Source organism: Melopsittacus undulatus, chromosome 6 (assembly GCF_012275295.1).
Source record: "Melopsittacus undulatus isolate bMelUnd1 chromosome 6, bMelUnd1.mat.Z, whole genome shotgun sequence".
Taxonomy (NCBI): domain Eukaryota; kingdom Metazoa; phylum Chordata; class Aves; order Psittaciformes; family Psittaculidae; genus Melopsittacus; species Melopsittacus undulatus.
The window spans coordinates 48,083,415-48,100,591 of NC_047532.1; the positions used below are offsets into that span (position 1 = coordinate 48,083,415).

The window sequence follows — 17,177 nt, forward strand, 5'->3', positions numbered from 1 at the left end:
GGAGCTGCAGTACTGTGAGCGGGGAACTGTTCCCATGTTCAAACCTACTGGATTCTCTGTTTGTATTGTCCTGTTGCAATATGCAAAAATTCAGCTGAAGGGCTCAAATTCCCATTGCCAAGGAATTTTGGAAGGAGAAATGCTGAAACATGGCCTGAAGAAGTAATGCACCTTTCTCTGCAAGGCTGTTCAAAGGAGACCTGGCTCACTTCTACCCCGTACTCATGCCTGGGAGAAGGTGGGGACGTGTTGAGAGATGTGAGCAGTGAGAGCCTCTTCCTTGTTACGGAGGAGGTTGCCAGGCTCCCTCCTGGCGAGTGGCAGCGGTCGTGCCTCTCTGTGGGCTGTGACTCACAGCCTAAGGAAACAGCCAGAATGGAGGAATTTTATTTCTTTTTATTTCTTTTTATTTTACATTTTGGGTGTGCATATTGACAAATAGTTGGGGAGGAAAGAGCTTTATTTTTGTCTACAGGGGTGCTGCCTTAAATAGCACATCTGCTTCTCAACAGTGTGGCAACTGGGGTCTGCATTGGGTGCTAGGTTTCCTTTAAATTGCCTGCCTTTTCATGTTTGGAGAAGAAGAAAAGGCCAAAGAGAGCAGAACATGTGTTCAGCCTCCCTCTAGTGCTAGATTTTGTTAATCATCAGGATTATTGGCCTGGGTGTAGGTGCTTGCTGAGGAGGAACACTGGTAATGCAGCGCAGCTTTAGCTGCCAGCAGGGCTGCCTGGCTCCAGGCAAGCAGCAGTAGCTCCCAGTGACTCTGTAAATAAAGCCATAGTCTGTGTGTATCGCTTGCGATTCTAGATACAGCTTTTGCAGATTTCTGGGACTCCTAACCTAATTTATTAAAATCCATGTGATAAGCAACTGCCTTTTATCTAAATTGAAGCCGTGTCCAACAGTTTAAATAAATTACCTGGTAATGTTAACCCTTTTATTCAAACCTTGACTTTGCAGGAATGCTTTTGATCTGTCTCCCTTCCTCTGCCTTCCTTATGTATTTGAGAAACAGGAATGCACTGCTTTCTGAATTAGACTTGAGCAATAACATGTATGCTCTCTGCATGTTTAAATGCTCACTGGGTGTCTACAGATCAATATCTGTTTATAATACAGCTTTCTAGGTGCTAAGGTGAGCAAAATCACTAATACAATGCCTGTATATGTTGATGAATATCTGGATGCATAATAGACTAAATGCATCTTTTTCTTGTACTCACATACAAATGAACACTATACGTATCTATGAGAAATGCATAATGAGTGGAGATATAGAGCAGACCTCCTTCCTCCCTACTGCTTTTTTATCTCTTTCTGTGGATAGCATGACCAGTAGATGCAGGATCACAAGAGGAAAGGAACACTGAGCACTTCTTTCAGGCAGCTCTTGATGCAACCCATCTTATACGCGTGTTTGTTTTACAATGCCAAACCGCATTCTATTTTAAATCTTTAATGAACCTCTGTTCCCATCTATGTAACTTTCCAATCCTTACTCTCTTCAGAATAGACAAAGATGCTTATTATAAACCACAAATTTTACTGAAAGGGTAAACTGGAAAAGTTTTAATTGTACGATGTAAGCCTGCCATTCATCTCTCTGCCTGGCTATTAATATCTTGGCAATGTTATAATGCAGTGCAGCCTTTAATAGCTAAACTCTCGGCAAGCACTACAAAGGAAGCAAGGATCCAAACAGTTAACTGTGCTCATTATTTTCATCATGCTTATTACTGTGTTATTTAATGTATTTGTTATGTTATTGTTTAATATAGTAACACAGCACACAGGATGTGTCAGGACCTGCACTGGTGCACACTTGTGCCTTCTTTGGGAGGGAGGTTGTGACTGAGGCTGGGATGTTCTTTCAGAGACGGAACAGCGTGGCTTTTGATAATCTACCATGCAGCTGGTGATGAGGTGAGAGAGCAGAAGAAAGCAAAAAGCCTAATACAGATCATATGTAAATAAGGGTGACTATCTAAAAAGTTATGGGAGAAACAAAAAGGTCAGAGATATTGCTGATTGTGATGTTGAGAGATCATGGAGCGAAAATCATCTCCGGTTAAGACACAGGGAAGAAGTATGCAGATGCGCGGGCTTGCGTCCAAACAGTGGGCTGTGGTCCTGCAGTGCTGTGTCTGAGGTTACAAGCCGTGGTGGGCATCTCCTGGCTCATGTGGGTACATCTTTATAGGACACTCACACTGCCAGTGCTGGAGCTGGGTTCACTGCTGGCACCTGAAGAGAGGTTAATCTGTAATCTGGATTATCCATCTGTGGGTAATAGAGACATGAATGTGGGAAGTAATAATGAATGGGAGTTATGGAAAGCAAGCAGAAGAAGCAGCTAATTTTATTCTGTCAGAGCTAGTATCAGCCTGTGACAGACAGAAAGGATGCAAAACCATCATTGTATCTAAGATGGAATTATTTAAGCAGAGGGAAGATAAAAAGATAATAAAGATGTAGGAATTCTCCCATCAAAGCAGATGAGCTGAGTGATGGAAGAGTATGAGATAACATAATCAGTATTGAAGAAATTCTACTCTTGTAATTTCTGAGTGCTATTGCAATCTTCTGTTGTATTAGCAGGTCCTAGAAAAGATCTCTTGCAGGATCAGTTGTTCTTGTGTCAAATCCTGGGTATCCTGTGTTGTATTAATGAACTGTAATGCAGTGGTGAGATTAAGACAAACAGACTGTCAGTAGCAAGAAGGAATTCTAAAAATTGCAGCAGACAAATTATTACACTTTTGCTGTGAAGCTGGCTGGAATTGGTGGATGGTGGTTTAGAAAGTCAAAGTCTTTCCATGCAGTTTGGGCATGGTGGTAGGCTAGAACATGACAGAGCAAATGAGTCAGATTCCTATCTTGGTTTTGGTGCTTCAAGTACTGTGATGCTGTGTGGTGCAGAAATAAGCTTTGGTCAAACAAGATGAAAGCAAATACAGCTACAGAGATGGGAGAATCCAGTTGTCTGGCTAAATTCAGTTTTACGGCCCTGAAGTAGTTCAAAGAATAGGGCAAACTTCATCCTATTTTTGATGCAGATTTTGCCTGGTGGTAAGAGGACATGGATATGAAGAAGTTGTGAGAACATCTGATTTCCAAGAATGGAAGTGGCTGAAATGCAGGTTCCTGTATCTGTTTTTTAGTTTCCATCACTGGTGAAAAACAGATTCAGCTGCCATGATGGTGGTTTTGTTGTCGGAAAATGTCGTCTCTGTAAAAAGCGTGTGGCACAGTGACCGAGCAAGCTGAAAGGTGGTAGAAATACCAACAAAAAATGTTTTTATAGCCAGAAGATTTTTTTCCAGGACAGAATAGCAGGAATGATTTTAAGTATCTGTTGCCATTGAACTCTTATCTTTGCAGGACCATTCCCACAGTTGTATTTTTTAGTTTTGATTTGCTGATGCAAATGCAGGACACACACAAAGATTAACCTTAACAGACAAAGAACAGGTAAGGAAGAGCATCTGGAAAACATCATATGACATTTTTAGTGTTGGTTTTAGTGGTGTGAGAAGTAAAATAGAAATGTTTGGGAAAGCTGTAGCAATTCCAACTGTTAGTGAAGCCAGTGACATATCTGCCTGAGGTGCTGTACAAACTTCTCTCATTCAACAAGCTACAACTCCTTTCCTCTCCACCTCCTCACTTCCACATCTCTTTTGCCATGGAAACAGCCTCGTGTCTTGTCACGTCCCAGGTCTAGCCTTCCTCTTCAGCTCTGTTACTACGCTCACTCCTCAGTCACTCTCCCCCCCCTCCCCCTGTTTCTGTCTCTGTAAATTCCCATGGTTCTGCCCTGCAATGCCCCTTTATGTGTTCCCAAAAGATGCCACTGCTGAGGTCTGTGCAGGCATTTGGGCATCAGCACCTCCCGCAGGAAGCAGTAGGCTACCCTTGCGGTGTTTGGTCTGCATGAAGGTCAGGTGAGCATTTTAAAGGCATTTAAGTAAGGAATATACTTTCTGTGCAGAAGTAAATCCCATTTGGCTTCTGTGTCTGTCCTGACCCCAAGCAAAAACACAGTTAAAAGATATTTTCCTGAGTTCTATTGTGTACTGGGATGCTACATTTTCTAATGCATGAATTCTTACTGAAAAACAACAACTTACATTCATTTATCTGCATATACTCGATATAAAAATAAACCTTGGAGCCCACCCAGGAGGGATCTGTATGCTGGGGATTCTCTCTGCAAGGTTTTGCAGCAGTCCCTGGCCAACACAAGTTATTTGTTGTTCAGTTTTCTGTGTTATTCAGGTCCTTTTTCTTCAGCTGAGGTTCTCATTTAGGAAACATGTAGAAGGTAAGATGTCCAAATGGGGAGGTGGTTGTTAAAAAAGGAAGAAAACCCATGGTCATCCAACCAAATCAAATACCAGACACACATCTGGCAGCCTTGAAGGGAAGGTAAAAGTGGGCCTAATGTTTTGGAAAATGAGATTGCGAACTTCTTGAAGGCAAAGACCTTCCTTGGTGAATCAGAACTGCATGGTCTGCCCAGCTGTCTTGCAGCCTGTGGACTGCAGCCATCAACCACCCCAAAAATGTATGGACTGAAGCAGAGTACAGATTTTCATCTTCTCAGCTTTGAGAGACGTATAGTAGATTTTTAACGTGACTCATTTCTACAGGAGCCAAACCCAAGCCATTGACTTTCATGTAGTTTTATACATTCATTTTGCTGACATTTTGCCAGGCTCCCTTGGAGATTCTTGAATCCTTGCAAATGTTTTGGCGGGCACCCCTTCCTGTTACAGCAAAATAAGCAAACAAATTCAGAAGTATGTTATATGTTTAACTTCTGGATTTGGAACTTATTCAGGCTGTGAAAATCAACTGGCCAATCTTAATTCTACTTTTCTTTTTTGGTGGTGGTTTCCTAATAGCTTCACAACTCACATTCAAGAATGCTTTCTCAAATTCAGAGAAGCTTGACTGTATGCTTAAACTTCATTAAAGTTGATAGAACTTAAGCGCACGTGTAAAATTAAGCATATGCTTATGTTTTATAGAGCCGTTTTGCAGGTGACACAAGCAGCTGCATATGGGTTTCTAACATGTGATTAAATTCCAAAAGGAGTTTTTAAAAACAGTTTTAGTCAACCTTAATTTTCTGAAATTGGTAGCTTTAACAAAACCTATCTTTTTTGATTAAAATTGCCTGAGACATGTCCTTTTTAAAAAGCTCTTCATTTAGCTGTCACAATATACAGTCTTGTGTGGGATAGAGTTTGTTCATGCAAATTTAATTTCCAGTTAAAGTGGTACAAACACGAAGTGATTTCAGTAGATCTTTATGAATGCAGCAGTGCTGTTGCTTTCTCACCTCTGTCAATGTGGGGGCCACACAGAGCCATTAAATTGGCAGCTGTGCCCTTCTGGGTATTGCAGATCATAAAGTTTTACCTGATCACCCAGAGAGACCAAACACATCCAGCCTTGATCCACGGACATGAAGTGATGGAGAAATCTCGGAAGTTTGTTCTAGCACTTAATTACCTGCAGTATTATGCATTAGTGAATATCTCTACTATTTTAAAATAGAATTTCCCTCCCTTTGGCTTCCCAGCTGCTTCATGCTTTTCTATTTTGCTGGATTGGACAGTCTTGTGATATTTGACGTTTTTATTCTGTGAAGCTGCTTAGTTATTGCTATCAAACTACTCAATCTCCTTCATAAGTGAAACCAAGTGAGCTCTCTACATGTCTCCGTGTCAGCTGTTTCTGCTTTTCTGGGTCGTCTCTCTGCCTTCCATACTGGACATGGTATTTCAGTGCCAGACTCATCAGAGTTGTTGAAAGGAGTAAAATCACTTTCAGCTCTGTGCTTTCCATGCTCCAGGATGGCGCGGCACTGGGCAGGAGCTGGTGTTTGGTGTGGTTTTCCCATATAGAATATAAATCCAGAGTCGGGGGGCTGGGTATGACAGCTTACCCTCTGTGTAGGCATGTATAATTTATGTCTTGTCAGACACTTCCTGTGCCGTTGGAGCCATCCTCCTCTTCCCTTTTCCCTTATGCCAGAAAAGGAAAGAGGAAGATCGTAATTTGGCCAGGATGTGGAAATGAAGAGAGTCTTTGGTCTTGGACATCACTATGAGATCTTTTAGAAGTGTAATGTCCACATTGTGTGAGTCAGTGAGAAGGTCTTCCTTTAATGTAGTGGACACTTAGTGAGCTATTTAGTTTCTACATTGATTAAACTTTGCAACTCTATTGGAGTAATTGGTTTCTCTTCAGTTATGGTTCCCCTTGGAGGCAAATGATGAAGTATCCAATATCTCCTCTTAGTTCTTGGTTTTTCTGCAAACAGCAATACTCTGCGGGGAGCATCAGCTCTGCTTGATGGCTAATTAAACATTAATTTGTGACAATATTGGAGCAGGTTTTAAGTTGGTGGGGAGTGGGCAAAGAAAGGGGAAACTTTTAACAGTCACCATAATTATCAATAATGACTCCTAATATAATTGCATTATTTAAAAGAAAAAGGATATATTCCCTGCTGCTGTAAAGTTAGTTAAAGTCAGTGAAAGTCATGCTGGGTCAGAAGGATTTAGTGGCCAGCTGTTCCTGCCCCATGAATAGAGAGGTAGTGTTGTCCTGCAGAAGGCATAAAGAAAAAATTGATATAATCCACTTTATATTGTATATTCTGCTGATGAACAGGAATGTTTCACTAATTCATTTTAATTTCCAAAGATGAGTGATTGTAACTCCACCTGGAGAATATAAAACTGCCTTAATGGAAAAATAAACTGTTTTTATTCTCCCCCTTCTTTCCCCATCTTCCCTATTCAGATTCAAATAACTTTATGTGCCTCCTTAGTTTATTATTACACTTCTCATCTTCCTGCAGATTTTGCATCTGGTAGCACTTAACGCAGACAAGATTCCCAAAGCTTTTGATCAGACATGTTAAGTAAACTATCAGGACCATCAGGTCTGCTGCTCTAGCAGATGTCAACTCATGTGACTCCTCCTCTTTCTTCATACCCTGACTGTTCCTTATCAAATCCATTCTTTTGCTTTCATGTGCTTGAGGATCATGATGCCTCTTCCCCATGTACTAGCTGTTCCACACTGCGAAGATCCTCCAGTCAACTAAGTGGCATTTGTCAGTTTGCTTGTTTTCAATGGTTTCAAAAGCTCCACTTAGCCAACCTGGACTTCCTTCCATGAGCAAAATGCAGCAGTCAGAAACATGAAAAAGATGCATGCAGGTTTGAATGTCCAAGGTAAATGTGTCAGTCTGTGATGTGGGGAGCAGGGACCTGGATAAAACACCATTTTGAGGTAGAGCAGATGAGGTTAAGGGGACCAGACAACACAAGACGTCTGCGTTGGCATCTCCAATTTCAGGGCACCTAAAAGCACACCCCTGGGCTGAAAATTAATTAATGAGTGCATTAATTATTTGCTGCATCCTCTTTACTTCTGTCACATAATTGCCTTCCATTGTCCTCAAGGGTGGCAATGGGACAGGGATTGTTGCAAATCTCCTCATGTCCATGTCCCATCACAGCTGCCAAGGTCATCTGCTGCTGACCTTGTACCCAGTGTTTCAGCATAGCATGCCCCAGGCTACAGAGCCAGTTGGCTAAACTTCTATGATGCAGCTTCATTCTTTTTTTTGTTTCTGCTCACTCAGCTAATAGTCAGAGACAAACCCTCTTCTGTGGTCTTGAGAAGACTGAATAAACCATGGGTGTTTGTGGCAAAAGCTTCTCTCCAGCGTTAGGGCAGGAGATGTTTGGAAGGGAACACAGTCCTAGGCTCTGCCCTGGCATTATCTCTGCCCATCTACACTGGTGGCATTCAGCCCCCTGAACAGAGCCAAGGTGCTGGTTTTGGGATTGGGGCCTCTCTCTGGATGTGCAGAGGGCAGTGGCTTATTAAACAGAGATGGAACAAGGGCCACTGTTCCACAGGCCAGTGGTCAGCATGGCTGTGGCTTGGATCCAAGCCTCTAATTATGTGAAATTGGGGCCATCCTGCAGTGACATTGCAGCTGTAGCTTGGACGGCTTGGACAGCAGTTAGCTGTCTTCTGGCATGTTTTGTCAGGGCTGTGACAGCAAATACAAAGAATGAAATGTCCGTTAAGGAGCTGAGTCAGTCTGGAGGATTGCTGTCTTCATCTGGTGGCCAGAAGTAGTTTGGTGGTGTCTCCGAGTTGCAACACTTCACTCGTACCCTTCTACCTGCTTGCTTTTCCTGGGGCTAGTATCCAATTGACAACAAGCTCCTCGGGATGAGGATCTTTCCAAACCACTGTATATGAGCAGTGCCTGTCACACTGATCTCTAGGGAAATATAAATCCTTATTGTTATACAGATTCATAACTACAACAAAGTCTTTGCTGTCTTTCATATGTGTCCCAGGAGGCTGAGTGCAATTCAATGTAATTTCTGTTGTCTCAGCTAGAAGAAGAGAAGAAGTGGGTTTCCAGTTTTGGTTCAAGCTCTGGCACTGAGGCAACTTGCAGTTATTAACCTGGATAGACTGACATGTACCCACCAGCAGAAGTGACTCCTGACTGGTGCCAGCTGGCAGATAGAAAGCACAAGTGGAGGCTTCATGTAAATGTTTATAGAAAGCCAAATCAGATCTCAAATGGTCAGTAGTGAGCGTCCAGAGAAAAATGTAAAAGGAGAAGCACAGAACATTTTTTAAGTATCTTGGTGGAGTTTTATTCCACATGTTTCTCCAGATGCTTTTGAAATCCATGTAAATTCATAGCAACACAGTGTTGTGTAGCAGAAGTAGCTCTGCAGCTTTAATACATTCATTTTGTTCTGTGACTGATGCCTTCTAGTTGCATGCTTTCTTCTTGCTATCTGCTTTCTCTGTTGTTGGTTGTTTGGGTTCTTTTGGGGGGGAGCTAAGTATTTTTATTATTTGTCCTTTTTATAAACCTCCTATGCCACAGTGATTTTATAAATTGGTTAAGGTTTTGCAAGATGTCTCCTAGCAGTGCTTAGCAAATAACTTTTCTTCATCTGCTTGTTCATCTGCCCCAGCTGTAAGCCCATGCAACACAAGTTGCTTTAGAGATAAGACTCAATCAACCTTTAGGATACCCAGTGCTATTTTCATTTTCCATGTGTGGAGAAACCAAATATGGGACTGTGGCTACCCCAGACCTATGTCGTGGGTCTATGACCAAGTTGAGCTTGGACCTCAGAAGCACAGTCCCCTTTACCCTGCTGTGTTTCCTGTGGTTTGAAGTGACACAGCTGCTGGTGTGAACTTTTCTGAGAGAATGCATTTGGCACATTTATTGCCTCTTTTGGGAGCAGTAATGTAGGGTGGTGTTTAGTAGATGATTGCCTTCCACCCGATTTAAGTCCTGTTCCAGGTAGGCTCACCTGCTTCCTTAGTGGGAGATCTTCAAAAGTGGCCAGAGTTGTCGAAATGTTGCTCAGTTAAATGACAGTGGTGTTTCAAAGGCACCAAATGATGCCTTTGAACAGCCCACTTAAAACTTCTGAAGTGTTTTCCTTTGGTCCTGTTAATACTCAGCAACACAAACCAGGTAAAACTATTCTGTGCCTGAAAACAGGAAAGAGCAGGGGAAAAAATAAATCAAAACCTAACTTCCCTTTGGCTTTTATCCTTGATGTCATCAAAAGACTGAAAAGGATATTTCAGGCCTGGCTTCAGCCTGATGGAACAGCAGGGAAGTTCTTTTCTATTAGATCCTTGATACAATCACGTCTGGTGAAATCACTGTGGTTACATCTGCTGAAATCTTCCATCATTTCGGATTTGTTTCAAAAGACTCAATCTTTCTGTTTTTAAAAGGCACAGCTAGTTTTCCAGTCCCTCCTTGGTGCCTGGAACAGTGGTTAGGCATCAGTCAGCCTTAGACCCCCCTTGCCCTGAATGCTTCAGTCAATTCTTGCCTCCATGTGCATGCTTGGTGGGGTAGCCTCCTGGGACTGTTTTAATTTACATTAGGGAATTTGAAAGAAAATGTTTGCACTTGTCTTTAGGCTCAGGGGAGAAATACACAGAGCAGCTCATCTTCAGGGTGCTTCATTTTCCTGATAGAGGATGCATCTTTTTACCCCTTTTGGGGCTTTAGACAGCTTTGTGACCCTGCAAATAGTTCGTTGGGAAATCTACAGGAAGAGAGATGGGGAGGCAAAGGTGTGTGTCCGAGAAGGATCTTGCCTCTGGCAGTGGTGTTGTTGGAAAAAGTGCAGAGAAGGTTGGGGGGGGGGGGGGGGGGAAGAGGGGAATTAAACACAAACCCCACCCTGAAGTATATCAAGAGTGAATCACTTCTTTTCTTCTTCCTGGTTAACATTTCTCACAATCTCTTGTATGTACAGTGGGTACCATAAAAATCAAACATTTTTCCCTCCTCTCCCCAGCCCACACCCAGCTAAAACAGAAAATAAGAGCCCCATCCTTCTCTGTCTGTGGCTCTATCTAAGCCCAGCACCTGAGGCCATGCAGTAGAAAGAGATGCTAACTCCCTGTTTGGAGAGCTATTTCATTTGCTCTTCCTACCTCCTCAGTGCCTACTCAAGGATTTCAACAGCCTGCAGAGTATGGGAAGTGGCTGCTGTGGGTGCAAGATTGTCTGTAGTTCAGTCAAATTTACTGGAGGAAAAGAATAAATTCTTTCAAGGCAAAAGTCCTTATTTACTATATACCTGTTCACAACCCCTGATTTGCCCAAATTTCCTCTTCCTTGCTTCTGTTACTTTCACCCTTCCTTTCCATGACTGCCTTTGCTGCAAAGGACTTTTCTGCTTGCTGCTTTTCCTTGTTCTTGGATGTGTAAATGCAGGCAGTGTTGACCTGTCACAGCCCATAGAGAGCTCCCCAAGCACCTCAGGCTCCTAGTAAAAACAATGTACCAGGAGCAGAAGGCACTGGAGGCCCCCAGCCCATTTGTTTTGAGTGATTAGCTATGACCTTTTTTAATATCCACGGTGTTCATCTCCATTCTTCCACTTGTGAGTTAGGAGGTTATCAGTGACTTGTGATAGCAGGATGCGCAGAGCAAGCTGATGCTACAAGGAAGGTTGTGTGTCTAGCTGTACCTCTGCTGTCTTGAACGTGTCTGTACATATATAACAGCACTGCATTTTCCAGTAACGACAGCTCACGTTCCTGGGACCTGTCAGAGTATGAGCTGGCCACAATGCTAATGAAATGCTCTCAGCTCAGCCTACTTTAGAGAAGATTTGAGCAAGGCTAAGGGGAGAAGGTGAATTATGGTGCTGGAAAGTTGCAGTGCAGTGAGCAAAGTCCTGATTCTCTGAAAGCGTTCAGGAGTTTGATCGTTGTCTTGTGTTAGCAGAAATATACACTGGGACTCTGGAGTTACTTACTCTGCTGTCCGTGTAAGTGAGGCAGTCGCTGCTGAAAAGCCACCCTTCATCTTTTCCTGGCACAGCAACATCATGGGTATCAATGCGATTTCCTGTAGAGGCTCAGAGGCCAGCTTGGCAGCCCACCTTGCATCTCTCATCCCAGAGGCTAATGACTGTCCCAAACTGCAGCACTGTATGGCAACAAACAGGGAATGGAGAGAGGGGAAAATGGAGGATAAAAGAGAGGCAGCTGGGTGTGGGTAGGGAAAGGAATTTGGAACAGGAGCTAGGAAGGACATCTGGGAGCCAGATTCTCTTTGAGCACATTGCAAGGAGCTGGCTTAGGCAAAAGAGAAGCGTTCTTATTTCCTTGCTGTGACCTGCAAAATGTGATAAGAGTAGGTGATCTAGGTTGTAGAAAAAGGTGGCATCTAGGGAAATTATTGTGCTTTTCATATCTTCTAGCTTGGTGAGTAATCTTACATCCCTTCCTAGCCCAGTGAGGCAAACTTTGAGGCCATGCATTGCCGTCTACACTGCATGTTCTGTAATGGTGCCCCTTGAGGTTTTGGGGGGGAGCTGTGGCACTGACTAGTGTTGGGTGGCAGGATTAGCAAAATTAAAGCCACTTCTCGTCAGAACAGAGTGGATTGACAGGGCTCAGGAGTGGATTACCATCACAGCTGCTCTGACTGCACACCAGGAATTCAGCAGTGGGCAAACAAGCCAAGCAGTGAAGCTCTCTGCTGTTTTTCTCTCTTTTGCCTCACAGCAGGAGCTGAGCCAAGGGATAGGAGTGTAGGCGTTGCAGAAGTTCACGTGAGTGGATAGTCTCTGGCATGCGTAATTTGTTGGGCTGGGTTGGCTTCATTTGCTTTTTGTTGAACTCGCATTGGCCAGGCCAAGGATAGCATCCTTTTTCTTTTTAAACCATTTTTTCCATATTCTGCTCACTGAAAGGGAGGGAGCATAAGCAGCATGTCTGCAACAATGCCATAAATCCAGACAGAAATAGAATTAGGAGTTCTTTCTGATTCTGATGTTTGTATCTGTGAGGTCATGAGCTTAACCAGTCTGGATTCCTGAGAGCAGAGCCATGCCTGTGTGAACCTGTTGTGCCTTGGGACCTGGTGCTTGGGGTTTGTTCCAGAGCATTATCATAAAACTTTTATAGCAACGTCATGATGAAGAGCATGAGAAAAGAAGTAGCTTAACCCTCTTGCTAAAGTTAGCTTTGCAAATTTTTCTCTTGTTTCTACGTGCAGCAAATCCCTTAGTTGGATCTGAAGCAGTGTGGGGAGAAAAAGTAAAGATTTGTGGAGATGAGGAAGAGAGAGCAAGCAGAAACCTGTCTTTGTGAGGATTGCCTTTTATTAAATGTGCTTAAAGTCTGGTCAAAAAAGCCCATACACACATTAATAGTGTTATTCGTTGGACTGTCATAATGCATTGTGCTCCAGCGTCTGTAGAACTGGACTCTTAACCTATGTTGATTATGTTTTAATTGAATAACTAAATCTTTTACAGAATGCAGAAGCAATAGAGATGTTTCCATGCTATTTTATTTTATTTTTCCAGGTTTCTAAAGGACATTTAACTTTTACAATCTTACAACTTGTTCTGCAGCATTTGCTAGTCAGCTATTGCATAATTGTTCTGGGGAATGAAAACCAGGGAATAATATGGCCCAGAAATGCTAAAAGGCATAAATGAAATTGGCTGATCTTCTCATCTGCCACTATCCCTTCTTGCCAGGATCAGAATACTGAACAGGCCATTGTGTGAACTCTGGTTTTATTTGTGGGCCTGCCACTGACTTGAAGTATCACCTCAAATGTTGGGGCCTTGGGTACCCTTTGCATCTCCTGCCCTTCTCCAGGCTGGCTTTTCGCTGCTTGTCTTAAAAATTCTCTGAAGTGGAGCAATCTTAGGTTTTGTGTCTTAGAAGCCTCTGGCTGCCGTGTAATTATAGATCAGAAACTGGAAGGTGAAGAAGAACCAAACAAGAGCCATGAATTGCACTAATAGTGGAAAGGAAATTGTAATTTTGCAGATTAAAAAATCCAGGTGACTACAGCTAGCCAGGAATAATGGTCTGGGATAATTTCTGTGAAAAGTATTTCTTTTTTGAGCAACAGCTTGAATGGAAAAACTTTGGCTCTATAATAAAAATAGAAGAGTTGAGTTTGTAAGTAGTTTCTAACTTAACTCTCAGCCTTTTTAAGTGACGTGTTCTTGCATAAAACACATTGGAACTTCCACTTTCTTGTTAGTCAAGCCAAATTTATTGTAATCCAATAAGATTTAATAATCATTAGGAACTAATTAATGCCTCAGCACGTATAAGCTTGGCAGATCAGAGCCTGCCTGCTTTGCATAGTCTGTCTCTCTTTGCCCAGCCTGCCATTTATGTGTTGGATTGATGACTGGGGAGTTCTGTAAAACAGGTAATGATCGAATGCTTCTGAAATGAAATGTAAATAAAAACTATGTGTGAGCTAGTGAGACAAAGGAGAAGGTAAATTTTTGGCTTGGAAAATTGAAGTAACTTGGTGAGAGTGAAGGCAAACAGAGCTGGATTGTCTGTGTGGAGGTGCTATTACAGTCTTAACAGGCTTTCCAGCTGAAGTTTGGTGAGTTGTTAGGTAAATCTTTAGCGTTCTTATTATTGTAGTAGTCAAGCTGTGAATGAGATCTTCTGCACTAAACTCTGTGGTTGCATGTACACCAGAGAGACTCTGTCTGGGGGATTTGCAGGTAAGTCAGAAATGGAAGGACAAAAGAAAAATTACTCAGGATTAGGAAAGACTTTCAGTGTGTATTATTTCACTTGTCTCAAGAACTTTGGTTTTCCCTTCCAAGAGAGCATCCCTATCTTGGGCACAGGTGGGGCTGCACTGTTTTGTAAACAGAGAGAAAGCAAGATGTTTTGAATCAAAAAGGGTCCTGCCTGTATGTTCATATTTGTTCTGGGCATGAGCTTTCCTGTCTAATAGCCTTTTTCACAAGGACCTTATTTATGTTACTTTGTGATTGCTTATTGCGGATCATGCCCCTCACCTTGAATCTGCTAGAAATGAATTGAACTTTTTCAATCCTCCTTGGAGGAGCTCATTTTTTAGATGAAAATTGTGAAGAAGTTTTGAATCATACAGGTACAGCCACCACAAATTGATATGAAATAATAATAGGTGCAGTTGGCTAGTTGCTGGCCACTGTGGCTTGCAGCTCTGCTGGTTTTGCTTTGCCTGGGATGGGGACATGGCAGAAGAGATGCTCTCAGAATCCAGGTGCTTCAAGCATGTCCCCATCTTTGGCTGCCCAGCCAGGCATCTTTCTAAAATAGATCTTCTCCATCCATGGGAGTGGAGACCATCCTGCCTCTTCACCTTGGCAGCAGATTGCACACTGAGTTGCATAATCCTTCAAGTCACTTTAACACAATAGGACTGTTGTGGCAATAACATTAAGAAAAAACCCAAAGTAGCCTAAATCCTTGTTAGACTGAGGCTAGCTGCTGGTTCTGGGGCACAGCTACAGCATTTCAGTATGTTTCTCCCTGCAACTCAAGAGTTATTTATTGATGGGCATGGCAGAAGCTCTATTAGGACAATACAAAACCAAGTGGCAGGCCAAAGTGGTTTTAATAACCAGAACTCTCCTTTCTTCTTTCAGGTGAATCCTGGTGGCAAGACACTTGAGGAGAGGCGGTCCAGTTTAGATGCAGAAATAGACTCTCTAACGAGCATCCTGGCTGACCTAGAGAGCAGCTCTCCTTACAAACCTCGGACTCCACAGGTTAGTGGCACATTGCGTAAACAGAGAGTGGGAAAGTGGCCAGCATTGACTGCTGGAGTCAATTTGTTAACCACTTGGTATTTGTTGCAAGCAGGCATGCCAGTTCCTCGTGATAGCATCCAGATGTGGCTGTCAATGGAGAGAAGGGCGCAGTCACTCTGGAGGGGGCACTGGCTCAAAAGCTGCCATACCTCTGAGCGAAGGGCCTCTGATCCTGATTGCTAGATTGCCATGGAGATTGTTAGGAAAATACTTGCAAAAAATGGTATTTCATTTGCCTTGACTTTCCACCAACAATAGCTTGTGAATTAAAACCTGCTCAGTTCACAAGTACTGTTAGGCTTTTTTTCCCTTGTTGTTTTTCTGTTTTGTTAACTTTTTATGTGTCACGCTGCCAGAAAGACCCAGATATCCATGTCTCAAGTTGTTTTCTTTTGTTTTTGTCATCTCATCAGGGGCGATGAAGTGGCTTGGATCGTAGCTCAGCTGTCAGGGTGGCTGTAGCCCAGCAAGGCAGACTAGAATTCGCACTTACTCTGCTGTGTCTAGACAAGGACTGCAGGGGTGACAGCAGCTCAGCTAGTTTTTGTCACTCATCTAGGTAGTGCTTAAGTGGAGCTATTTAAGTTCTGGTGAGATGTGATCTATTTATCAGGGAAGTATGACACCCCAGTGGCATAAAAAGGGCAATTCTTGAGATCTCGTAAAATCATCCCAGATGTACTTGTACCCAGTTGTACCCTGCCTTTGCTTCCTAATCTCAGGACTGGCCTCATTTCTTACTTGTATGTGGGTTTGTAGGTATGTGTGCAGCTGTATGTATGTCGTGTTTGTCTTAGCAATGCCCAATAAAACCTCAGAAATCAAAAGTACCAAAGGGGTAGCTGAGTGATGCCGTCACACCCATTACCAAACCGGGCCTTCTCTTTGGTTAGTGGGTTTTTTGGTTCTTTTCATTGTTGTGTTTCTTTTAAGCACTTGAGAACCAGTACTCTGGAGCAGAACAAAAGTAGCTTTTAGTTCGTTTAGGTTTGCTCTGTTTAAGCCTGTGAGCTTAGCAAAAGCAGAGTTAAACCCTGTTTGTGCACTTTTGAAATTATCCATCTGCACACAGAGGCTCTGGCATGGTGGCCTGTGTGGTTTCCATCCCTTCTGCAGGGACCTCCTAATAAACTCTTCTTTTATCCCAGCAGCATGTGCACAGTTCTTGCATAAACTTACAGACTTGTCCTTGAAGAACAGTCTGATCTGGGTCAGCTAGTCAAAGAGAGCAACAGCATAAACCAGATACAATTTAGTCCTTTTCCCAGTGGGTTTTTGTTGTTGCAATAAATGAGACAGTTGTAACAGTGATAGTGCTCAGGCACAATGTCAAATAACCCATGTTCATTTTGTTTGCGTGGGCCAGACACATAAGAATGCATACTGTTACTGAGAAAGGCTTTATAGTGTCAAAACACTGTAAGAGATTTTTACTTACCATTTTCCTTGGCAGTGCCAGAGGTCAGCTCCAGCATGTAACTTCTGTAACCTTCTGTAACCACTTTGCTGAGTGTTTGCAGTCTGAGGACAGTACTGCTGACAGTCTCCTGATGCTTCTTCCTTTGGGATCAGATATTCTGTGAATAGGTGGTTTTTGTTTCTTTTTTACTTCTGTACCTATAACATAAAAAAGAAATCATGGTGTTCAAATAGAAAGTTCTGCAGGTGTGCTTCATTTTCTGGAGGATTGGAAGACATAGACCAGGTTTTGGACTTGATCTGACTGCTTAAGTTCATCAGCCTTCAAGATGATGTGTACTGCTCAGTGCACATGCTTGCTCCCATGGTTTCTTTCCCACAGTTTAGGTGGGGGCACTGAAGACTTGTCCTCCTACCCAGGAGTGATGGTGCTGCTCCTTGGTGCATTACAATCACTGTGTGTGATCCAGTGGGCAGAAGAAGCTGAATTTCATTTGAGATTTTCTACTAAAATCCCTACTTTCTTTGTTCAGTTTATCAGACTTTTCAGGATTTATGAGTTAA

The 17,177-nt window shown here is 42.7% G+C and overlaps 1 protein-coding gene across 1 annotated transcript in view; it reads left to right on the forward strand.

Annotated features, from left to right (window-relative positions):
• Positions 1 to 17,177, forward strand: part of LPP (LIM domain containing preferred translocation partner in lipoma) — a 337,577-nt gene that overhangs the window by 163,586 nt on the left and 156,814 nt on the right. The window contains exon 7 of the mRNA XM_031043045.2: positions 15,030 to 15,152. Coding sequence (XP_030898905.2) covers positions 15,030 to 15,152 — 123 coding nt within the window. The remainder of the gene's footprint in view (positions 1 to 15,029; positions 15,153 to 17,177) is intronic.